The 25420-nt window shown below is 44.0% G+C and overlaps 1 protein-coding gene across 1 annotated transcript in view; it reads left to right on the top strand.

Annotated features, from left to right (window-relative positions):
* The window catches only part of LOC139388363 (guanine nucleotide-binding protein G(z) subunit alpha), a 51486-nt gene extending 26298 nt beyond the window's left edge, over positions 1 to 25188 (top strand). The window contains exons 2-3 of the mRNA XM_071134982.1: positions 12090 to 13531; positions 23547 to 25188. Coding sequence (XP_070991083.1) covers positions 12809 to 13531; positions 23547 to 23891 — 1068 coding nt within the window. The 5' untranslated portion in view covers positions 12090 to 12808 and the 3' untranslated portion in view covers positions 23892 to 25188. The remainder of the gene's footprint in view (positions 1 to 12089; positions 13532 to 23546) is intronic.
* The last annotated feature ends 232 nt before the right edge of the window (positions 25189 to 25420 follow it).

Genomic DNA, 25420 nt, shown 5'->3' with positions numbered 1-25420 from the left:
AAAACCTTTTTCAATACTCATCACACTCTCCACTGTTCCCCCTTCATTTTTAAAACATAATGACCTAAGCAAAAACATTACTCCTGTGTCTAGCAATCACTAAGCATGACACTAGCACAAAAATAGCACCTGCTTGTGCTTCAATTCTGGCTTGGTTTTCATTGTCTTGCTCTTCAAACTCTTTTTAATTCAGCTCAGCCAACTGGATAAAGATAAGCTAGCAGACAGATCCCTTTGCAACCTCTTTCAAAGTCCTCGTTATTTGTATAATAAAAAAATACAATGACCACACTACATGTGAAAAAGAGTGTGAGAAAGATGGCTCATTCAGAAATTGACTGTACATTAGGACATGGATCACAAATAATACAATTGCTTCAAGAATATCGTATACAACATTTTTCCATTTCCATAAAAAAAAGAGTCTTGCTAAGTCCTGTATTAACATCAATCCACCTAAATATACACCTCAATATTAACATCAATACACGAAAAGCAAAACGTAAATAATATTAATAATATTAACAATAATAATCTCCAGAGTTAGCATCCCCTGAGACCGGAGCTGTGTTCGAAAACTCATACCAACCCCACTAACCGTATATTAAGTATATACAATCTAACTAACTACCAAATGTTTATTGACTTGATTATTCATGTCATTCTTAACTTAGCTAAATGGTAAAGTCGTTGTGCATTCTCAATGGACTTTGTTAATTAGGTAAGATTTCAGAGCACTCTCGTCTGAGTGTGCCAGAGCACAGAATAACTGATGAATTTACGAACGATCAACACCCATTGAATATGGCCGGTGTCAGTAAAAATGCGTTATTAAATTGTTGCCAGCTGCACAGTAACAGTCACCAACGCTCTGGATAACATGAAAACATCCTAACGAGCTCTGCTAGGGCAAGTAAAATGGTAAGATTGAGTTGTTGTTTCATTTGTGCCTGAGAACTTCATGCTGCTCATCTCTGCATGATTGAAGAAGTCAGTGAGCTCCGTCGGGTCTATTTAAAAATGATGGGTGGGGAAGCTAAACCTACTGCGTGATAGGGAAAGACGAGATTCACCCGATCTGTCAAATGTAAATAAAACACTATAAAGAGTTTACATAATGTGTCATTACATACCTATTTGAAGGTTTGTGTCGAAATTTGAATCTGGTTTTTAGGACGACGCTAAAGTTATCTACAGAAGTAACGACTTGATGGCTTGCAGTGATGATGCAAAAAATGAATGCATTCAGTTTAACAATTGACTAGGTATCCCCCTACCCTGTCCCTAATGACACGTCACAAATTAACGTACAGCATCGGAGGGGTCAGTTTTTCAACTTTTCTCCAATAATATCGGGCCATTACCATGTCAACCAATGCTTGAATAGAAACGTAATTCACACCCCAGATTGATGCCAACACAGTTGCTACAGTCCCATTAGTTTTCATTGCAGCCTCATTTGCGTTGCGTAAATTTGTACAGAATGGGGTTAGTCAACAGTACACCCTTCGTAAGATGTCTAGAAAGTAATTTCTTATGCTAACAAGCTAGCAAGAGGGTGCATAGCAACAGCATCAACCTCCGGTCGACAGGCATAGCGCTAGTACGCTCAACTGAAAGGATACCGTTCGTTTACAGTACACTAAAATCAACTAATAGTATAAAGTATGTAGTATATACTCATTAAGTATGTAGTATACAGTATACAGTTAGTATGGGTATTTGAACACAGCTCGGGTCTGATATCTCGTACGTCTGTATGTTAACGGAGTAAGGTTTGACGGAAGTTTATGCAGGAGCGCTTCAGAGAGACTTCAAAGAAGGCCAGCCTACTTTCTGATACAGAATGTATTTTATTTATTAGGATCCCCATTAGCCGACGCCAATGGCGACAGCCAGTCTTACTGGGGTCCGACACATAACGAAAAACAGATCATTTGCATACATTATTGACACTATCGCCCATAATAAAGCTTAGTGCGCTGTGATAAACTCTGTCCAATTGCTTCAATACAGTGGTACAGTAGCTACATTCATATAGACAATATCGCTATAGTCTATAACCGGTATGGATGTTGATTGAATGATTTGTTTTCTGCTATTTAATGAAAGGCATGACCTATTCCTATAAAATAACCAAATATTTATTCCTAATTTCTTAACTTAACTCATCAATAAGCTTTTTAAAAGATATCTTTTCATCACCCAGATGTCCAGATATTTATAAGCAGAGACAAGATCAATGAGGGCATCATCCAATGTACGTATGCATAAATCATCAGGTACATTTTTACGTGATATTGAGAATAACATATACTTGGCTTTACCTGCATTAAGCGCCAATTTTAGTTCAACAAAGGCTTTCTGCAAAGCAATTAAGGCAGATTGAAGTTCCGAAAGAGCCTGGTCAACCGTGGGGGCAATAGCATACTGTAGCGGTTTCCCAACCGTACTAAGAAGGAAATATTTGTACGGTTAGGAGTCACTGTCTCTTTGAGGGCACAGCGGTTCCATACTTCCACGTATCAACCCGAGAAGGCACCCAGGTCACAGATGTTTGACCTGGTCCACCTAGCAAAAAAAAATGCTAGAACCTGCAACCCTCTATACTGGGGTCATCGTGGAAAGAATAGTGATTGACCACTACATCCAGGGCTTACCTTACGAGCTGAAGAAGGTTGTCAGCCAGGGCAATCCCACCACAGCGGATGGAGTGGTGAACCTTGTTTAAAGCCATGTCGAGCAACTGACAAACTGCTCAAATCCAGCTGACTGGACAGAAACACCCAGGAAAAGGGAGGCCTCAAAGAAGGAGCAAGACATCCCAACTGCAGACTCCCCGGGTTTGGAAAGAAAGAATCCATAGAGCGTCTGGAGAATGTGGGCGCATTTTTTACAACCTGAAGCAAGGGCTAGGAATAGAGGGGTTGATACCGACACCCGGAAGTGCTACTGCTGTGGAGAAATAGGACACATTGCATGGAACTGTCCCAAGAAGGAGGAACCCATGCAGGTCGACATTTCTTATCTACACCTCTGCCATGTCGTTTCTGCCCATGTCCAAGCCCACCGCCATCCCCCGCACCTCAGTCAGATACAGGTCCAAGCCCACTGCCATCCCCCGCACCTCAGTCAGATACATGTCCAAGCCCACCACCATCCCCCGCACCTCAGTCAGATACAGGTCCAAGCCCACTGCCATCCCCCGCACCTCAGTCAGATACAGGTCCAAGCCCACTGCCATCCCCCGCACCTCAGTCAGATACAGGTCCAAGGTAAAGAAGTAGATGTTCTTCCAGGCTCCGGGAGCATTGTCTCCCTTATCATGCCTTCACTACTAACCCAGTTGCAGAGGACTGCCGCTTCAACCATGCACATCACCTGTGTACATGCTGACACCAAAACGTACCCAACCGCAGATGTAGAGATTAACACCAGCAGAGCGGGGCGGTTCAGAGGTAACCTAGAGTTAATTGAAAACCTACCATATCCCATGCTACTGGGTGGCGACTGTCCATATTTTCAAGAATTGTGTAAAAGACTATAGGACAAAGGAGATGGCTGTGCCAGTAATAGGGCATAACCAGGTCCATTTACATTTTCCAGTGAAAATAAAATAGAAGAACAAGAACTCCCTGACCTATGAAAGGAACATTTTAACAAATTGGTTCTTACCTGCCCGACTCCCGTAGCCGATATTCGATTTCTCCTGGGAGAAGAAGGGGAAGGAAATGACGAAGAGGTAGGAAACCGAGTGGGGATAAATGGGCCAGAAATGGTGGAAGAGGAGGAAGAAGAAGCGCACGATGAGGGGCCTGGAAATTCTTATGCCTTTGAGATTTTTCCTCCCGAGTTAACACAGTATAGAGGAAAGTTTAGTACTGCTCAGCTGGAAGACCCCACGCTACAGAATGCCAGACAGAATGTCAAGGTAATAGATGGTATATAAATCCTGCTAATGTACTCACTTTTCCTAATTTTTCCATGAGAAACAATCTCTTATACCAGGTCACGAAGTCCAATTACGTCACAGTGGAGCAGCTGTTGGTTCCAACCCCGTTTCGGCAGACAATGCTGATCCTGGCCCATAGCCACTTGATGGGAGGACATTTACAGAGAGACAAAACACAAGAACGGGTGTTACAACACTTCTTCTGCCGTGGGTGTATACGAATGTTGTAAGGTATTGCCAGGGGTGTCCTGACTGTCAAATAATCTCACCCCTTCCTGATTTACGAAATCCCTTAATCCCGTTGTCAGCGATGGACACACCATTCGATATAATTGCTATGGCTTTAACTGGACCATTTACCATGGTCTGCAAAAGGTTTTCAACATATACTGGTCGTGGTGAATTATGCCACCAGGTATCCCAAAGCTATTCCCTTGCGTAGTGCCGACACCAAGAGCATCACCAGAAAGCTGCTACAGATGTTCTCCCGGGTAGGTTAACACCGTGAAATCCTGACGGACCAAGGTATGGTGTTCATGTCCAAGGTGATGAAATATGTATGTAAATTGCTTCAAATCAAACAACTACACACTTGATGCACATCCCCCAGACCCACGGCCTAGTCGAGAGATTTAATAGAACCATGAAATCTATGCTCAGACGGCCATGGAGCGGGATGGGCGAAACTGAGATCAGCTGCTGCTGTTTTTGATGTTTGCCATAAGAGAGGTACCCCAGGCATCCACTGGCTTTTCCCCATTTGAGCTATTGTTTTCCCACAGGCCCAGAGGATTGCTAAATGTGACGAAGGAGAACTGGGAACAGCCCAGCCCCCACAACACTGTCATAGAATATATAAAAGAAATGAGAGAACGCATAAACAGTGTAATGCACATTGTGAAGGAACATTTACAGCAGACCCAAGAGTCGAGTGTATAGCCACAGTCCAGCTCAACCCCGAGAGTTTACCCCAGGGGATCGGGTTATGGTGTCAGTACCCAGGACGGAATGTAAATTCCTGGCCACATGACGGGGTCCCTACGAGGTGCTGCAGAAAATGGGGCCTATGAACTACCTCATCCATCAGCCAGGGAGAAGGAAGCCAGAACAGGTGTATCATATTAACCTGTTAAAAAAAGTGGGTAAGTCAAGAAGCATGGTGGGGGGAGGTAAACAAACATACAGACATCAGTACTTTCGGCCACTTCCCCTTCTTCCGAGAACCTGCTGGAAGATATTACCCTCGGAGATGTATCACCTTCCCAGAGTTACGTTTGTTGGTTATGAAAAATAAAGATGTGTTTTCGTCCTTACCAGCACATGCCCATCACATCCTACATGACATCCTCACGCCTCCTGGGATAAGGGTTCATCAAAAACCTTACCGGGTGCCAGAAGCGAAGAGAGCTGCAATTAAAGAAGTGGGGAATTTGTTGGAGCTGGAAGTCATTGAAGAGTCACACAGTGCGTGGTCCAGCCCAATAGACCTGGTGTTGAAACCAGATGGTACAGTACGATTCTGTAATGACTTCCGTAAATTGATTGTCATTTTGGAATTTGATGCTTATCCCATGCCGAGAATAGATGAGATGAAAAAAAAAATGAGGAAATGCCCGGTTCGTTCGTACACTTGACCTAACCAAGGCAGGTTAGGTCAAGGTTCCTCTGACCCCTGCAGATTGTGAGAAGACGGCATTCTCGACTCCAGACGGCCTGTTCCAATATGTGTGACTTCCCTTTGGACTTCATGAAGCCCCTGCCATGTCTCAAAGGCTGATGAACCGCATTCTGCGGCCACCTCAATCGTATGCTGCAGACTACCTGGACGATGTGATAATCTACAGCCAAACATGGGAGGAGCACCTAATCCGATTAACAGCAGTCATACATGCCCTTTGGGAAGCAGGACTCAAAGCCAACCCAAATAATTGCATGCTGGGGGTAAGTGAAGCAAAGTATCTGGGCTATTCCATAGGGCAAGGGTTGATCAAACCACAAGAGAAGAAGGTCACTGTGATCCAGAATTGACCTCGCCCAGTGAATAAGTAACTGGGAATAACCGGTTCCTGGGAATAACCGGTTATTAGACGTTTCATCCAGGATTATGCAAACATTTCAGGAACCCTGTGTGACCTGACCCGGAAGGCCCAACCTGCCATGGTACAGTGGAACCCTGCAGCCGAAGAGGCATTTCAGAAACTGAAAACTGCCTTATGCACTGCTCCTGTATTCGCCAGATTTTTAGAAGCCTGGTTATACAGACAGATGCATCGGACACTGGAATTGGAGCTGTACTCTCGCAGGAAGTTAATGAAGAGGAATACCCTGTACTGTACATTAGCCGTAAATTGATTCCCTGGGAAACCTAGTATGCAACAGTGGAAAAAGAGTGTTTGGCAATCAAATGGGCTCTGGAGTCCTTGAAATATTATGTTTAGGGCTGCAAGTTTTTATTGATGACAGATCACGCTCCCCTTACCTGGATGAAGCAGAATAAAGACATTAACGCCCGGATCACCCGGTGATTCCTCAGCCTCCATCCTTTCCACTATCGGATCATGGCAATGTTGATGCCATTTATCGTATGCATGCCATGTTTTCTTCGACCACTCTGACCACAGGGTCAATGCTGAGGGGGAAGGTATGTAGTGGTTTCAGGGGTTGTGTTGTGGATGGACGTTATGTGCCTGCGAGGTTTCTTAGTTTTTTGGCTGCCAGGACCATGGACAGCAATGTGAAGTATTCCCCAGAGGCAGGACCACAGACAGCTCAGGGAAAACCTCTAGACTGCAGCAGAACAGCCACACCTGTCTCTAGTTGTAATCATAGCCAAACTGCAGACGGGTGAAACCAATCCGTTCCTCTACCTAACCGTGCCCTGAGTTCTTTCTTTGCCCCGGCAGGTGAAGGAGTAGGAGGTTATTGGAGAGACAGAGTGTACAGTGGAGAAGGAGGTTTTAAAGAAGGAAATTATGATTTCAACAAGGATTGGACCCCCAAAGACAAAGCTTGGAGGACCTTCCACTGGTGGCGAAGTGTTTACTTAGTTTGTTTTGGGTTTTGTATATCAAGAATGCTGCCAAAGCCTGCTAGTAATAAACAGGTTTAACTGGTGTAGTGTGTTTGTATGTGTAAACCCTGCCCGGCGCTGAAACTGCTACAATACAATACATCTGCATGTAACCATTTTTACCAGATAGACCAACATTGTTTATATAGACAGTAAAAATTACAGGACCTAAAATGTATTTCCTTTCATAATATCAAGGAAACCTGATTTAACACTGTCAGCAAAAAACATTGTGTCCTGTCTGTCAAGTAATTTTCAAACCAATTACATGACGCCTGATCCATACCGATTGCAGACAGTATGGAAACTGCAAATGTTGCTATGGCCTGAAACCAGACCAAATGCTATTTAGAAGAATCACTTCTGATTTTTCTCAGTAATGATGCCAGAGTGCTGACAATGAAGGTGGTCATGATGGAGTAGAAGGGGGGGTGGGGGCTTCGAGCTAGGCTAGCTCGAACACACCTGCTAGCTTGACTCCACACACCTGCAGCAGTGGATGGCATTGGGAGGTGCGGTAGGCTGGTGGAATGGACAGGGGTACATATGTTGTAGCGACTGGCCGGCTGTTGGTAAATTTCCAGGATCAGAGCTGTCTCCCAGGGCCGTTAGGTCCACCTCCACTGGGGTAAAACTGTTTGATAGCCGGATCAGATCTTCCAGGATAGATGGAGGACAGCCAGACTGCCTCCCTCCCGACTTCTGACACCTGGGTAGTGACCAGTCTCTCCCCTGGGCAGCGGAGTTGAGCTTACCATATGTCCGGTGGCACCCTGGCTGTAGGAGGCACTAAAGTCCAAGATGCGATTTGCTTGGGATGCAGCTAGGTCAGTGAAGTTTGAAAGCAGGTTCTGCTTTTGTCGCAGCTGAGCTAACAACCAGATAATCTATTTTCATAGCTGCTTGATTCTTGCATGGAAATCATCTCGCACCTATCGCATTTGGGCCTAGTCATGTATAAAAACACTGGTAGTCTAGCACTGCTAGCCTGCTAGCTAGTAGGATCCAAACTCTGGTCAGGTTGGAGAGGTCCCAGCCACAGGGGCTAACTACGATGCTAGCTTGTAACTAAGGGTGTGTGGTACAATGAAAACGCTAATCCAAACGCTAACCCAAAACGATATGAAAAAATAAAAGCGCCATAGATTAGGCTTTCAACAAACAACAAATTCACATGCCAAACAAATTGAAAAACACCGGCAACACACCAATCGGCCGTGATGTATTCTGCCTCAAGTGTTGATCTGAACATGTACACATGCTGATGCAATGTCATGCCTGTATGGGTTTTACAGAGTATGCACATATTGTACAAATGTACTATTTTAATTTGATCACTCTGTTGTCCGGGATAATTGTCCTGTGCAACAGGAAATGCAAATTGTAGTATATTAGAGGTTTAAGAAGTTTAATTTAATTTATCCTCACCAAAAATGTACTAACCCCTACAACAATGTATATTTATTATTATCACTTAATAATTAATGTTGTTGCAGGATTATTTTTCTGCTGTGAGAAACTGGTCAAATTAAGATATGCCTACGAGGATATAATATAGACATGTGCATGCATTATGTCTGTTAACCAGGAATCTTAGATTACCCAATTGTTTGAGGATTAACATCACCTGCCAATCTAATATGATTGACCTGTATCTGATGGCAAATTGGTGCGTTCCACTATCATGAGAGAAATACAACAGTGACAGACCTTGACTACAGTACAGTACATGTGCTAATTTCTAATAATGATTAGATATTGTAATTATTTGCGGCACAGTGAATTAGAAATACTGGGAGAGCTCCGGCAGAGGAATCCATTGTGCAACGAGCGGTGAAGGAGAGGCGAGAGAGTGACAGAGTTGGTCTCACCCTGACTATCACATTACCTCAGTGCTCACCATTAAACATGGGTCTGGCCTGGCTTCTCTCCACGGCCCCTTCAGCGCTCCCTCTCCCTCCTCTCTCTTACACACACACGTCATCTTACACACAACGTCATTATTTTCCACATCAAAACTACTGTCCTTGATTCAGTGAACTGGTGACGTGTGCTCTGGGTAATGGGGTTTGAAGTGCATCCAGTTATACCGTTTCAAATACTACAGTTTCATATGGATTTGAAAGGGTAGGTTTATTGTACTTGACTGATATCATGTTTGTGAAGTGATACTAACACTTAACACATGCCTTGCGAGCAAAGGTGCTCTTCTGTGTATCAGAAAGCAGTTCTGTCGTTCCGTGAGCAGTGGAGGCGCTGCGGTGTGCCTATTTTATACCTGACTAGCTGCATGTTTGGAATGGAAGGCCTGCCGACCGACCTCGTGCCTCATACTTCCCCTGGTGTTTATGCATTCACATTAGCATAATGTATACCTTGTCATGCCATCAAGTCAGTGGCCTACATGTACATTTAACTGGTCAACTGAACAATGTCACCTTTTATTTGAGGGTATTTTCATACATACCTGTTTTACCGTTTAGAAATGCATGCACTTTATGTAACTGAACAAATAAACCCAACCACCCTCCAAACACACCAAGACAGTTGTGAAGAGGGCACGACAAAGCCTATACCCCCTTAGGAGACTGAAAAGATTTGGCATGGGTCCTCAGATCCTCAAAAATGTCTACAGCTGCACCATCGAGGGTATGGTTGCATCACTGCCTGGTATGGCAACTGCTCGGCCTCTGACCGCAAGGCACTACAGAGGGTAGTGCGTACGGCCCAGTACATCACTGGAGGAAGCCCCTAAAAATTGAGCGGTACCTGAGTGCCAAGTCTAGGTCCAAAAGGCTCCTTAACAGCTTCTACCCCCAAGCCATGAAACTCCTGAACAGCTAATCAAATGGCTACCCAGACTATTTTCATTGTCCCCCCACCCCTTCATTTACGCTGCTGCTACTCTCTGTTATTATCAATGCCTAGTCACTTTAACCTACCTACATGTACATATTACCTCAATTACCTCGACTAACCTGTGCCACCGCACATTGACTCTGTACCGGTACCCCCTGTATATAGCTACGCTTATTTTACTGCTGCTCTTTAATTATTTGTTAAGTTTTTACTTATCGATTTTTACTTAATACTTATATTTCTTCAAACTGTATTGTTGGTTAAGGGCTTGTAAGTAAGCATTTCACTATAAGGTCTAATTGCTCCTGTAAGCAATTAGACCTTACAGGAGCAATTATTAGTATTCGGCGCATGTGACAAAACCAATTTTATTTGATTTTTGATTTGATTTTCAAGTGATTTTCATTCTGTACATTCAGAGGGACATGGGTGATATCATTCACAAGAGCCTGAATTAAATGTGGGTTATTGTTGCATAATCATGAGAAAATACACATCACACCACCTCCTCAGCAGTTATTTTACATTTGTAAGTTTTAGTAATTTAGCAGATGCTCTCATCCAGAGGGACTTACAGGAGCAATGAGGGTTAAGTGCCTTGCTCATCTTTTTTAAATAGATTTTGAACCAGCAATCTTTCGGATACTGGCCCAACACTCTTAACCTGTAAGCTACCTGCATCCCAGTGCCCAGTTATCTGAAGAGACATTACCTCAGAGGAGGCAGTACGGCGACTAGAACGAAATGAGCTCTTGCACCGTTTGTTGTAATAACTCCTTTTATGGCCTCTGAAAAATCAGTGATGTGCAACTTTCTAACTGGTTTGGCTGGCTCTGCCGTTTTGAGAGCTGGTGCAATCAGGTGCCTGAAGCAGAAGAACAATACTCTTCTCTCTGTTTGCGTTGTGTGATGCTTTGTTGTTTCTTTGTTCTGCTGTGTCAGACAGTCTTTCCAAGAGTGGACCTCACTGACTGACAGCTTTGGGAAATGTGGTCTCTCTCTCTCTCTCTCGCTCTGTGACAGGTCCGAGGAGTGTAGTCTGGCCAACAAAACTAGGCCACAGCGTGATTTCACATTTGTTACACAGCCAATACCATACGGCCTGTCCTGTCACAATGTGCATCTATTTATCACACAGTCCCATGGGCGTAAGCTCACTCTCAACTTGTCCGAGCACTGAATGCAGCCCTTTCACTGTAATGTATGTGCAGTATTTCAACACATTACATGCAGTGTATTCACACTAGAATTTCAAAATGTAAGCAAATGTTAATAATCCATATGTTTTCAGCATTTTGTAGACAGCATTTTTGAAGGCAATCTGTTTGTTTTCTGTCATAGGCTAGATATCCAAAGCTGAGAGAATTGACTGTTTTTCTTAACCGTGCTCCTGTAGGATCACAAACTGGAGGTTAAAGCACAGATCATGCTTTGCAGTGGAATTAAATAGTGAGGGGCACCTGTCGACTTGAGGCAGTTATTTTCCACTGTCATAGTAAATAAACAGTACCCCTTATATCAGTTTAACAAGGGAGACAGGAGAGGCCAGGGGAGAAGGGAGGGGAGGGGAGAGGCCAAGGGAGAAGGTAGGAGAGAAGCCAAGGGAGAAGGTAGGAGAGAGGCCAGGGGAGAAGGGAGTGAGATGAGAGTGGATAGGGGGAGAGACATTAATCTTGATCTGTTTCCGTTTCACACCCTGGAAACCTTTTTGTGTTTGCTTTTGTGTGTGTGAATGAGTGTGTGTGGATGCACGTGTGTGTATGCATGTATGTATGTATGTGTGTACATGTGTGTGTTTGTGTGTGACTCAGCTCTGAATGGGTCTATGGTAACACAGGGCTGCATGGGGAGATAGATGGGAGAAACTCCTGTTAGAAACAACCAGTAAAGAGGAAATGAGCACAGAGAGGGACACTATGGCAACACAGCTGGGGAGCCGAGATACAGGTCAGGGCTTTGACCAAGAGAACGTGAGCTGTGTCCTCAAATGCCTTTTAGCGGACACACATGGTCAGCTTTGGGGGTACAATATTTTGTGTTTCACTGTCTACATGTTTATGAGTGTGCATTTGAGTATTTGTATTTTGTGTGTTTGTGTTGAGACGTTTATGAAGCAGCTCACCTCTTTGTTCCTCTCGGGCTATGCTCTAATTCATCATGACTCTGTGCTCATTGCTCATGTCTCTCCTCTTCTTCTTTTGTTGGCAGGAACGGGGGCTTTCATTTGCCTGAGACGAGGAAACAGAGCAGAATATAGCCCAGAGAGAAGGAGGCAGACAACGCGGGAAGGACTGACGTGGATGACTGCAGTCACAAAGATAGGGAATGGCGACGTGAGAGCCATGAGGGAGGAGAGCGAGGGGGTTTTGCTACACCTACACATCATCCCTGAACACTGTCTCTACTAACACCTCCCTCCCCCTTCCTGCTCCGCAAGCTTCCTAAGGGGGGTAACCCCTGATATGACCCCCAGCCCCCGTGGCATCAGGTAGTCCAGCCCCAGCTCCAGGCTCTGTGTGGGCCTCCCAACATGTCCTGGTGAGCTCTACGGCAACGCTAGTCGCAAAGCCTGGGATAAACCCACAGAAGACCAACGGACATACCCTAGACCACGAGGATAATAAAATACTCCTGAGTCATTCCTGCTCTGTGGTTCTCATTTCTCTCTGTGTGCTCTGAGTGGCAGGTTTGAAGAAAAGTGTCTCTCTCTCTTCCCATCAAGCCCCTGCAGCATTAAGGATTCAAACATAATCCAATCCCTGCTCTGACATACATTCCTTTTTTCTTTTGCCTAGTCTCTCATCTCTGCTCTTTTTGATATTTCGGATTATTTCGGTTTGATCCCATACACGCCATTTTTGCCACCCGGCACGTTCTCTTCTGCGATCACCACGTTTTCCTCAGTGTTCACCGCGTGGCAGACGACCATGGGTTGCCGGCAGAGTTCAGAGGAGAAGGAGGCGGCCCGGCGCTCCCGGCGGATCGACCGCCACCTGCGCTCGGAGAGCCAGCGGCAGCGGCGTGAGATCAAGCTCCTTCTGCTGGGCACCAGCAACTCTGGCAAGAGCACCATCGTCAAGCAGATGAAGATCATCCACAGTGGAGGCTTCAATCTGGACGCCTGCAAGGAGTACAAGCCCCTCATCCTCTACAACGCTATTGACTCGCTCACACGCATCATCCGCGCTCTCGCCACGCTCAAGATCGACTTCCACAACCCTGACCGCGCCTACGACGCCGTGCAGCTCTTCGCCCTGACCGGGCCGGCCGAGAGCAAAGGGGAGATCACAGCGGAGCTGCATGGGGTAATGAAGCGCCTGTGGGATGACTCAGGGGTGCAGGAGTGCTTCTGCCGCTCCAACGAGTACCACCTGGAGGATAACACTGCCTACTATCTGAACGACCTGGACCGCATCTCCTCCAACGAGTTCATCCCCACCGTGGAGGACATCCTGCGCTCCCGCGACATGACCACGGGCATCGTGGAGAACAAGTTCACCTTCAAGGAGCTCACCTTCAAGATGGTAGACGTGGGGGGGCAGCGCTCAGAGAGGAAGAAGTGGATCCACTGCTTCGAGGGCGTGACCGCCATCATTTTCTGTGTGGAGCTAAGCGGCTATGACCTCAAGCTCTATGAAGACAACCAGACGGTAAGGGAAGCCATGGGCAACACACGCAACATTAGCCATTACACAACCAGTCAGTTCCTGTCCACACTCTGTCATCACACCCTTGGGGTGTGCTGTTATCTATGACACTGTGGTGTTCTCCTCTTCACACTTCTCAGGGTGGATTACATTTAAGGTCAATTCTTACCACACTACTTATTTTTGCAGAATTTAATATCCTGTACATCATAATGTGATTCAAAATGGCAGAGGCCCAAGTTGACCTCTAGCATGTGTCCTCAGAATGTTGGAGGTAAATGATCAAGTAACCACCCCTATCTAACGATTCAAAGAGGAACATGTATCTGACATTCTGTGTAGATATGATATCTTTACCCAGTGAAAGCATGAAAAGGGAAGACTTTATTCATAGATAGAGAGCTAACTGTTGCGAGAAGCATTGAGAGCAGATAACACATGCAACAGAACATGAGTCTCATGTTATTTCTGCTGCTTCATTACTACTTCTATACAACCTTCTGCATTCCCCTGAATGCTACTTCTCATAAAACAATATAGAATGCTTCTGTCATGGTCTAGATTCTCCTTATCCACAATATATTTCCCGGAAAACATGTTAGTTACAGAGAGGTTTGGATCTTAGCTGTTAGAGAAAGGGAGGGAAAGTTGCTGCTGTAACATATAACAACGTGCATTCTTGTTTGTAACCTTTAGCTATTCTCTACCTTCCTGTGGCAACTGTGGCCTGATAATTCACGTGTAACATAAATAAGACAAGATGTACTAGGTCCTGGCTGAGTTAGTACATGAAATCAATTAGTTTTAGCGAGTTATAAATACATTCTTCAGAGGAAAATGCAGTTAGGTGTTAATTGAGTTCACAGTGTAAGGTGTGAGGGTGTACCTGTGAGAATTAGCAGCTTTCGAGGGCACTGTTCAGCAGTGGGATGTCGCAGGTGCAGGAACAATTGACTTCCTGGATGAAACGGGGGGGAAATGAAGAGAAAGAAGGAGAGGAAGTCAGGAATGGAGAAGGAAAAAAGGGATTGTTAAGAATTCAGAGCCCCGACTGCTCTCCTCCCCTGTCTTTGAGAACTCAGCCAGTGGACATTATTTATGTACTCTGGGTGTGGTTGGCAGCCACAGCTGATTTGGGACCTTATCAGTAAAGTGTCTGTTGGAACAGTTTACACAGTTTTCCCCTTTATTGCCACAGGCTTTTTCAACCCAATGTGTTTTGAGCATGAATAACATGAATACTATTTTAATTGTTAATTAGATACTATGGAATGTTGATAGGCCTGCACAGTGGTTAGTTATTCCAATCAACATCTTATGACGTGTTCAGAGAAACATTTTGTTCTAGTACAAACCAAGTTCTGGTGCATTTCAAGCCTTCAAGCACGTCATATGATGTATGATGTTTGAAATGACGAAAACAGCTCCAGCAGTAGTGGTGTCTGACTCTGACGCATGTTTTTCTGTTGATATACTACATGGCCAAAAGTAGGTGAACACCCCTTCAAATTAGTGAATTTGGCTATTTCAGCTCCATAGACAAACATTGGCAGTAGAATGGCCTTACTGAAGAGCTCAGTGACTTTCAACATGGCACCATCATAGGATGCTACTTTGTGGTAGGCCACACAAGCTCACAGAATGGGACTGTCGAATGCTGAAGCACATAGAGCGTAAAAATCGTCTGTCCTCAGTTGCAACACTTACTACCAAGTTCCAAACTGCCATCGGAAGCAACATCAGCATTACAATAACTGTTCGTTGGGCGCTTAATGAAATGGATTTCCATGGCCGACAGCCACACACAAGCCTAAGATCACCATGTGCAATGCCAAGCGTTGGCTGGAGGGGTGTAAAGATTGCGGCCATTGGACTATGGAGCAGTGGAAATGTGTTCTCTGGAGTGATAAATCACACTTCACCATCTGGCAGTCCCACGGACTAATCTGGGTTTGGCGGATGCCAGGAGAATGCTACCTGCCCGAATCCATAGTGCCAACTGTAAAGTTTGGCGGAGGAGGAATTATGGCTATTATTGTATACAATTCTGTGCTTCCATCTTTGTGGCAACAGTTTGGGGAAGGCCCTTTTTTGTTTCAGCATGACAATGCCCCCATGCACAAAGTGAGGTCCATACAGAAATAGTTTGTCGAGATTGGTGTGGAAGAACTTGAATGGCCTGCACAGAGCTCTGACCTCAACCCCATCAAACACCTTTGGGATGAATTGGAACGCTGACTGTGAGCCAGGCCTAATCTCCCAACATCAGTGTCCATCTCACTAATACTTTTGTGGGTGATTGGAAGCAAGTGGAAAGCTTTCCCAGAAGAGTGGAGGTTGTTATAGCAGCAAAGGGGGGATCAACTACATATTAATGGCCATGATTTTTGAATGAGATGTTTGACGAGCAGGTGTCCACATACTTCTGGTCATGTATTGTATCTTGAAAACGTAACTTCAAATCCTCACAATGGACACAGAATCCCCGGGTAACATTAATGTGTCTCATAACCTTTGGAGCCAGATTAGAATGCGTCTGAAGAGGCAGGGATTGGCAGGGAGGCAAGCAGCGAGACATGGAGGGATTCTGAGACAGTTAGGAAGTCAGAGAGGAATAGAGTCAGGGAGGGAGTCATGGAGAGAGACAGCATTAGGGCTGGCCCAGATTCTCAGTGGCTACCTCCCTGAGATCCCCCATACCTCCTCTGAGGGAGTTGACGCTGCTCATTCTCAAATAGCAATCTCTCTCTCCCCCCTCTCACGAAGGACAAAATGACTCGGTCTTAAACAGGAATATATTTTGAGGTATTTATTTTTTTGTGTGTGTATTGGTGCAGAAATCTTTCTTTGAGTCACTGTGAGACAAGAAGGAACCCCTGGCATTATCTCTAGGCAGTTTACGGATGCCACAGTTTTTTTTTGTCAGTGTATTTGTATGGGACAGCTAAGGATAGAGGAGTCTTTAGGTTAGAGATAGGGAGAGAGCAGGAAACAAATGATCAAGATAAAGCTTCCTAGAGAGCCATAGCAGAACTGGGATAAGAGTGACTGAGAGCTGAGGTTTCTCCACAGAGAAAAAGTGCTGGATCTACAATTACTTGAGTAATGGAGTGGGAATGGCTCTATAGTATAACCTACTCAACTCACTAACCACAGTCATCATTCAGCCATGCCCTTTAACAAAATGGACCCAGTTGCAATGGTTACCTTAAATTGCCAACATCCTTTGCGCAATCGGCTGATTTTGAATGTCCAATTTATTATTATTCTTTTTTTGCCAAGGCACCTGATTGGATTAGATAGCTCATGTGATGTTTCTCAGCCATTGACAGACAAGAACAAATGATGAACAAATTGATGTAACAATAGCATAGCTAATTGTTCAGCTTTGGAATATTGGTTTCTGTGAGCTGTAATGACTTATAGTGCTTGCCTAGTGCTTGATCTAGGGGAGAGGTGAGAAGGGGAGAGAAGATAAGAGAGAGTGGGTAGGGTGTGTGTCTGCCTGTAGATTTGATCTGTAGCGAAAGGACAGGACAGGTCCAGAGGTAATTTCAAGGAAGAGTTTGAATACAGGAGGCTGGGGAACACATGATGACCTTTGACTATGATATGCTAACATGTAATACAAGGCTGAATGACTGCAAAGAGGATATGAATGGGCAGAATCATGAGTACTGTAACCATAGAATTAGGAATTAGATCTCGACTCTCTCTTATTCCATCACATGTAGTGTAGTGCTGAATCACTGGTAGGGCATGCTACACAGGGATGTTAGACCCACCAGCCCATATTCCCTGATGCATTTACCCTGTCCCATCTCTGTCTTCATAATGAATTGGTTGCCATGGCGTCAGTTGCCTAGCAACAGACCAGTCAAACGCTCCTAATCCTGGGCTGTTGACAGTGAGCTGTGACTAGGGGAGGGGGAGGAGGACTGTACAACACACAGCAGCACTGGAGAGAATAGATATGAGGTGTGTGTGCACGTGCGTGCACTTCCGCGTGTGTGTGTTCTGCCTGCATGGGTGCGTGTACTGTAAGTAAATTAATGTTTGTATGCGGTAGGGAGTGCACAACAACTGGGTTGCATACTGGGTGTATGTGAGGTGAGAACAAAGTACAAGGGCTTGTTGGTTGGAGTGTTGTACAGTGGACATACATTTCAAAGAGCTGTTACAGTGATCTGTGATTGCACTCTAAGCCCCATAGACATAGTAGAGATGTTAAATTAAAGTGTCCAGTGACTCCAGAGAGGATCCAGAATAGGACCACACTTATCAACAGGTTTAACATCTCCTAAGGAGCGTAGGCGTACTTTCTCACGCTTCAATTTAACAAGTTAATATGAAAGTCCTAATTAAACGAGTTAAGGTAATACAATTTTATATTAATGATTAGGGAATTATGTCTAATTGGAAACTGGGTTTCACAGCAGATAGGATGACATAGAGCAGGGGTATTCAACTCTTACCCTATGAGATCTGGAGCCTGCTTGTTTTTAGTTCTACCTGATATTGCACCCACCTTGTGTCCCAGGTCTAAATCAGTCCCTGATTAGAGGGGAACTGTCACGTTCTGACCGTAGAGATCTTTTTATTCTTTATGTTTGGTTGGTCAGGGTGTAACTCGGCTGGGAAACTCTGTTCTTTGTTTCTATGTTTTGGCCGGGTATGGTTCTCAATCAGGGACAGCTGTCTATCGTTGTCTCTGATTGGGAATCATACTTAGGCAGCCTTTTTTCCTTTTGTATTTGTGGGTAGTTGTCTTTGTTAGTGGCATTATAGCCTAAGTAAGCTTCATGGTCGTTTCCTTGTTCTTTGTTTTGTTGGCGACATTTATCAAATCAAATAAATGTATGCTCACCATGCTGCACCTTGGTCCGGTCATTTCCACGATGACAGCGATCGTGACAGGAACAATGAACTGGAATAGGCTTCAAGGTCCAGAGTTGAGTTTGAGGGACATACAGTGGCTAGCGAAATTATTCACCCTCCTTGGCATTTTACCTATTTTGTTGCCTTACAACCAGGAATTAAAATAGATTTTTTGGAGGGGTTTGAATAATTTGATTTACACAACATGCCTACCACTTTGAAGATGCAAAATAGTTTTTATTGTGAAACAAACAAGAAACAAGACAAAAAACAGAACTTGAGCGTGCATAACTATTCACCCCCCAAAGTCAATACTTTGTAGAGCCACCTTTTGCAGAAACGGCAGCTGCAAGTCTCTTGGGGTATGTCTCTATAAGCTTGGCACATCTAGCCACTGGGACTTTTGTCCATTCTTAAGGCAAAACTGCTCCAGCTCCTTCAAATGGGATGGGTTCCACTGGTGTACAGCTATCTTTAAGTCATACCACACATTCTCAATTGCATTGAGGTGTGGGCTTTGACTAGGCCATTCTAAGCCATTTAAATGTTTCCCCTTAAACCACTCGAGTGTTGCTTTAGCAGTATGCTTAGGGTCATTGTCCTGCTGGAAGGTGAATCTCCGTCCTAGTCTCAAATCTCTGGAAGACTGAAACAGGTTTCCCTCAAGAATTTATCTGTATTTAGCACCATCCATCATTCCTTCAATTCTGACCAGTCTCCCAGTCCCCATTACCATGCTTCACTGTGGGGATGGTGTTCTCGAGGTGATGAGTGGTGTTGGGTTTGCGCCAGACATAGCGTTTTCCTTGATGGCAATACAGCTCAATTTTGTCTCATCTGACCAGAGTACCTTCTTCCATATATTTGGGGAGTCTCCCACATGCCTTTTGGCGAACACTAAATGTGTTTGCTTATTTTTTTCTTTAAGCAAATGCTTTTTTTCTGGCCACTATCATAAAGCCCAGCTCTGTAGAGTGTAAGGCTTTAGTGGTCCTATGGACAGATACTCCAATCTCCGCTGTGGTGCTTTGCAGCTCCTTCAGGGTTGTCTTTGGTCTCTTTGTTGTCTCTCTGATTAATCCCCTTCTTGCCTGGTCCGCAAGTTTTGGTGGGTGGCCCTCTCTTGGCAGGTTTGTTGTGGTGCCATATTCTTTCAATTTTTTAATAATGGATTTAATGGTGCTCTGTGGGATGTTCAAAATGTTTAATCCAACCCTGATCTGTACTTCTCCACAACTTTGTCCCTGACCTGTTTGGAGGGCTCCTTGGTCTTCATGGTGCCACTTGCTTGGTGGTGCCCCTTGCTTAGTGGTGTTGCAGACTCTGGGGTCTTTCAGAACAGGTGTATATATACTGAGATCATGTGACACTTACAGTAGATTGCACACAGGTGGACTTTATTTAACTAATTATGTGACTTCTGAAGGTAATTGGTTGCACCAGAACTTATTTAGGTGCTTCATAGCAAGGGGATGAATACATATGCACGCACCACTTTTCAATTTTTTTTATTAAACCTATATATATATTTTTTCATTTCACTTCACCAAATTTGGACTATTTTGTGTATGTCCATTACCTGAAATACAAATACAAATACATTTAAATTATAGGTTGTAATGCAACAAAATAGGAAAAACACCACGGGGATGAATACTTTTGCCAGGCATTCCACTCTTGGCTTAGCTCTTGAAACACTCACCGACTATGCAAAATAATGTAGTCAATATTCAAACATAATTAACGATCTCAAACTCAGTTAGTCCTTGCCTCTCCTAATCCACATAGAGCATTTCTACAAAGCCACCATGTTTTCTCCCAACCATGCATGTATACCAGGAGTGTCAAACTCATTCCATGGAGGGCCTAGTGGCTGTGGGTTGTAGTTTTTTCCCTTTCAATTAAGACCTAGGCAACTAGTTGAGGGGAGTATCTTACTAATCAGTGACCTTAATTAATCAATTAAGTACAAGGGAGGAGTGAAACCCGCAGACACTCGCCCCTACTTGGAATGAGTTCGACATGTGATGTTAACCAACACACAGCAAAGTGCACTGTGTTGTAACCCAACACTTTTGCCTGTAAATAATAGGGGTGTCTAGCAAGCAGTAGTAGTCATGTGAGTTAGACTTTAGAGTCCTTGATGAATGTATACATTATAAATCATAATTATTACGGTATGGAGAATGTATGGGGGACATCAATGACGGTAAAACATTGAAACATAAAAATTACTTGTGGAACCTTCTTGAATTCAAATGATCCTGGAATTAAATGTTGTTTATAGGCTGCACATTTAGAACCCAGAGCTTTTGATTGGATGTTGCAAAGAGCAGCAGCACAGTGTACAGCCAGCGAGAGGAGAGAGAACTGAGACAAGAGAGAGTGTATGTGTATAGAGAGCCCTTTTCTTTGAGGCTCTGCCAATTATATGGTAGTGCCATATGAAGCGAACCTTAATGAATTGAATTATGGAGGGGTGGCTCTTCACTCACTCCAGGATATATATTTACTGGAAACAAAGCATTAACACAGGGTTGAACCTCCTCATTAATACTTAAGCGTAGGCTTGTGTGTCTAGAGTGCTCAGGGAGAAGGGGCACTGCCAGGAGGCCATGGAGAGGGAGGGTGATGGTGTGTGTAGAGTCTATGGGAGAGGGGAGCTTCATGCTGTGTGCTGCTACCCTGGTACCCTCTCCCCTTTCCCTCCTTGCCACTCTCCCTCAGAGAAGCTGTAACTCTTACTATGATGGAGTCGGCAGGTACGGAGTATAGAGGATCCCAAAGCACAGTGAGTGGGCTTCTGCCTTCCTCTCCACACAGCAGGGCTCTGGCGTAGAACCTCTGAGAACATGTGGAGGGCAGGAGCCACTGGCTCTGACCTTATTTAGTGTACACTGCTTAGGGCCCTGAGCTCAGTCCCTATTATCAAATTACATTGTATTTGTCACATGCGCCGAATACAATAGGTGTGGACCTTACCGTGAAATGCTTACTTACAAGCCCTTAATTAACCAACAATGCAGTTTTAAGAAAATAGAGTATAACTTTTTGAGGATCTGGGGACCCATATCAAATCTTTTCAGTCTCCTGAGGGGGAAAAGTTGTTGTCGTGCCCTCCTCACAACTTTCTTGGTGTGTTTCGACCAGATAGTTTGTTGGTGATGTGGACACCAAGGATGCCTACTTATACCAGAGAAAAGAGCCTGTGTCTCACGCCACTGCACCGGTTCCTGTTTGGAGAATCTCTAAGCTCCACCAAGAGCTGCTTCAGATCCATAACAAGTCCGTATATTGATGATTGGTTCATAGAATTTATAGTATAAAGGCATCTGAATGTATTTGCCTAGTCCCTGGTTTAACATTGCACACATATCTCTCTCTCTCTTTCTTGATCTTGTGATTTGCTCAGAGCACCATGATATTTTGTGTAACCTTTTAAACAGCAGCCCAGTCTTCGAAATGGACTCCTCCTTCAGTCACAAGCTACTGGATACACACCACATGCCTGCAGCCTCTCCAGCCCCATCCATCCATCTCTCTCTCTCTCTCTCTCTCTCTCTCTCTCTCTCTCTCTCTCTCTCTCTCTCTCTCTCTCTCTCTCTCTCTCTCTCTCTCTCTCTCTCTCTCTCTCTCTCTCTCTCTCTCAGATAAAGGCACATTCTTGCAGTACGTCTGTCTACTGTTAATCATTGGGGAGCTTTAATGTAATATCAGATCTATCAAGCCTAAGGTTTTTGTTAGTCACATAGATATTGTACATCTTTGGAGAAGCATAATCCATTACCGTGCTCTACTTGCTGCATCTGTACTGATGATGTCAGTCAGATTGTTCATATTTTCACATTTGGCTTCACCAACTGCCCAGCATGATCAGCAACTGTTTCCTTGTTATACTTCTATAACAACTACACTACCCAGTAATATGTGCAAATATTTTTCAGTATGCCAGTATTTTAGGGAGCTGTCCTCTTTGTTTGTACATTTAATGGGTTTTAGAGGTTTGAAACACAAACATTCACCAAAAGTTAAAAAACGTTGGTAACAGAACTGGCTCCTTTTCAGGAATTTGGAAAACATTTTTAGAAGAAAAATACAACTTATCCTAGGGGTTTAGATAACGCACAGCTGACATCTCTGAGGCAGCACAAAACAAATGGGTCTTAGTCTGGTGGTTAAAAAAAACTAAGAACCACAAGATACGCATATTGCGTAATTTAAAATGAGACCAAAAATACAGTCTAGCAATCATAGAAAGAGAAGAGACAGTGAAGTTGTGTTTTGGGCAAAGCCAACGTCAGGCAGGCTATGCTTATGCTTCCATGACTAAAGCTGAAGGGTTGCGTAAATATGTCATTGCTGAGTATATGTTGGGCTTAAGAGATGTACTCAACCTATCAAGTCTATTCTGTCGCTTAGTCCAACTGTTCACACTGGCAATTGTTCCTGTACATGGTTAAGTTCAGAGTAACACACGGTGGAGATTCCATGAAACGTAATACCTTTGATTTGTGATACATTTCATACTCACCTGACCTAAAAAACAAGTCTTTGATGTGTTATTTTACTGTGCATAGTTCCAGTAACTCAGTTAGTGTTTATGTGGGCCGTAACATTTCTCTACTCATGCTAAGGTTAGTGACAGAGAGGAGACATGTGCTCTGTTTTCCTGCAGGATGAGAGTTTAAGTGCAGGTCTTTGTCTGACCGAGTCATCAGCACATGTTTAGACAACATAGAAGCCACACCTTTGGCTGCTCGAGTGGAAATCTGTGACATGCAGAGCAACAGCCACAAATATTTTTTTTATCTACACTATAGGTTCAAAGCCTGTTCTCATTTTCAATTAGTTATTGGCAACTTTGTATACATTTTTTTTTGGCAGATATAACAGTTGAAGCAAATCATATTCACAACCAATAAAAATGATAGATTAAATCCACTCCAATTAATTTAACACAATCAAGGCTACAAACAGCCTGTATGTAAAATAGCATTCAAAGGATCCTGTGAAATAGCTGGTTCATTGTTTGTTGAACAGCCATTCTCCCACATATCAATAGGCTGTGTCTCATGTCAGTACGCAAACAAAAATTCTCATTATTGACTCTTCTCCCTCTCTCCCTCCCTCCTCTCTATAGAGTCGTATGGCAGAGAGCCTGCGTCTGTTTGACTCCATCTGCAACAACAACTGGTTCACCAACACCTCACTCATCCTCTTCCTCAACAAGAAGGACCTGTTGGCCGAGAAGATCAAGCGCATCCCTTTGACCGTGTGCTTCGCCGACTACAGAGGTCAGAACACCTACGAGGAAGCAGCGGTCTACGTGCAGCGCCAGTTTGAGGACCTCAACCGCAACAAGGAGACCAAGGAGATCTACTCGCACTTCACCTGTGCCACAGACACCAGCAACATCCAGTTTGTGTTCGATGCAGTCACAGATGTGATCATCCAGAACAATCTCAAGTACATTGGGCTGTGCTAGGACTGGGGATAGGGTGGGGGGAGAGCGGGCTGCTTGGCAGCAGTAGGCCCGCTCGCTACCAGGCACGGTACACACAAGGTCTGCCTGCCTGTCCGTCTCTTTGAGGAAGTGGAAGAAAGAAAAAACCTGCAAGGGGGTTGGGGATTGTCAGGGACAGGCTATAGGTTCAACCAACCTGCTTGAAATGTTAGAGTTGAGGGTCAAAGGTCAAGATGGGATTCACCCAAGGTCAGCATAAATGTGTTTGCACTGAATATATAAGTATGTAGAGACACACAAACACACATGTACACACACATCCTTATTTTTGCTCACACACAAGGACTTGGGATCAACTGTCAAGCATTTGTTTGACATGGAAACACTGGAAACTGAAGACCGTGTCACCTACCCTCTGCCTGCCAAACTTGGGATTGAGCAGTCCGAGTTCTTTACTGTCAGTTTCAAAGTTACATTTGTCTTTTTAGGTTGTTTGATTTACCTGAGTCATTGAATGCTGCTTTGCGAGACGAATTTTGAAAATCAATAATTTCCTTTGGATTTTTCCCCCTTAAAAGGTGGGTTCACCTGGCAAGGTATAGGGAGATGATGAGTCACAGATGTCCTGGGAATATCGTACGAGGACATGACTTACTGTATATCACAGGGTTTCCGTCCATAGGAGAAAACTTCCACAGTCTGAAGCTGAAGTAAAGGGTATTTATCTACACACATTGGATCTCATTTTTTGAGGGCTGAATGGCTCTTCGTGGTTATTCTGTTGGTCTTTCTTTATTTGTCAAAACCTGCCTTTTAGAGCAGGTCTCTCTGACTTACCAGGAGAGTGTTTCACGCCATAGAGTCATCGAGTGTTCTCTAAGATCATTCCAGTTTCCTGCAACAAAGACTTTAAAAAAACAGTGCCAATTTTAGTGTAAATAAAAACAGATCCCATCAATAATATTATCTTTGGGGTTTTTATTGACAGAAACCGTAAAACATGCATGATTTTGTTACTTTGGGATATTGATACATTTTTCTTCCGATATGATTACTTTTATTTTAGGTTTAACTAATATATTCCCCAAAAATATATATAAAAGTCAAACACTGTGTACGATTGTACAGCTGTTGTACTAAGAGGAAGGAATATATTGAAAAGAGTTCTATAAATTGAGATGATGATGATGGTGATGGTGATGACATCAATGACAAGCTCATTACAAACCCAGCATGAGAACATACTGTGGATGGAGGGAGGATTAAAGGAGAAAAGTTAAGACTGCAAAAAATATGAATGACAAAAAAAACAAACAAAGTTTAACCCTCCTTGCATTGTCTATGTGGACGTGGTTATACAGTGGGTTTGATGTGTAAATATGCTGTAAGGTTCACTGTTAAAACAAATGATCAATAAAAGGTTGAGTTAGAGTGAAAGAGAACGTGAAAGAGAGAGGGATGAAAGCCCCCGCTCTACTCTCCTCCAACCCTCAACTTTTCAGCGAAGAGGATGATGTGCAAACTCAGCTAAGGGCTTCAGGCTTGACTTT

The sequence above is a fragment of the Oncorhynchus clarkii genome, chromosome 29, assembly GCF_045791955.1.
Source record: "Oncorhynchus clarkii lewisi isolate Uvic-CL-2024 chromosome 29, UVic_Ocla_1.0, whole genome shotgun sequence".
Classification (NCBI taxonomy): domain Eukaryota; kingdom Metazoa; phylum Chordata; class Actinopteri; order Salmoniformes; family Salmonidae; genus Oncorhynchus; species Oncorhynchus clarkii.
The sequence above is the reverse complement of the archived record's forward strand: the minus strand, read 5'-3'. Positions and strand labels throughout refer to the sequence as shown.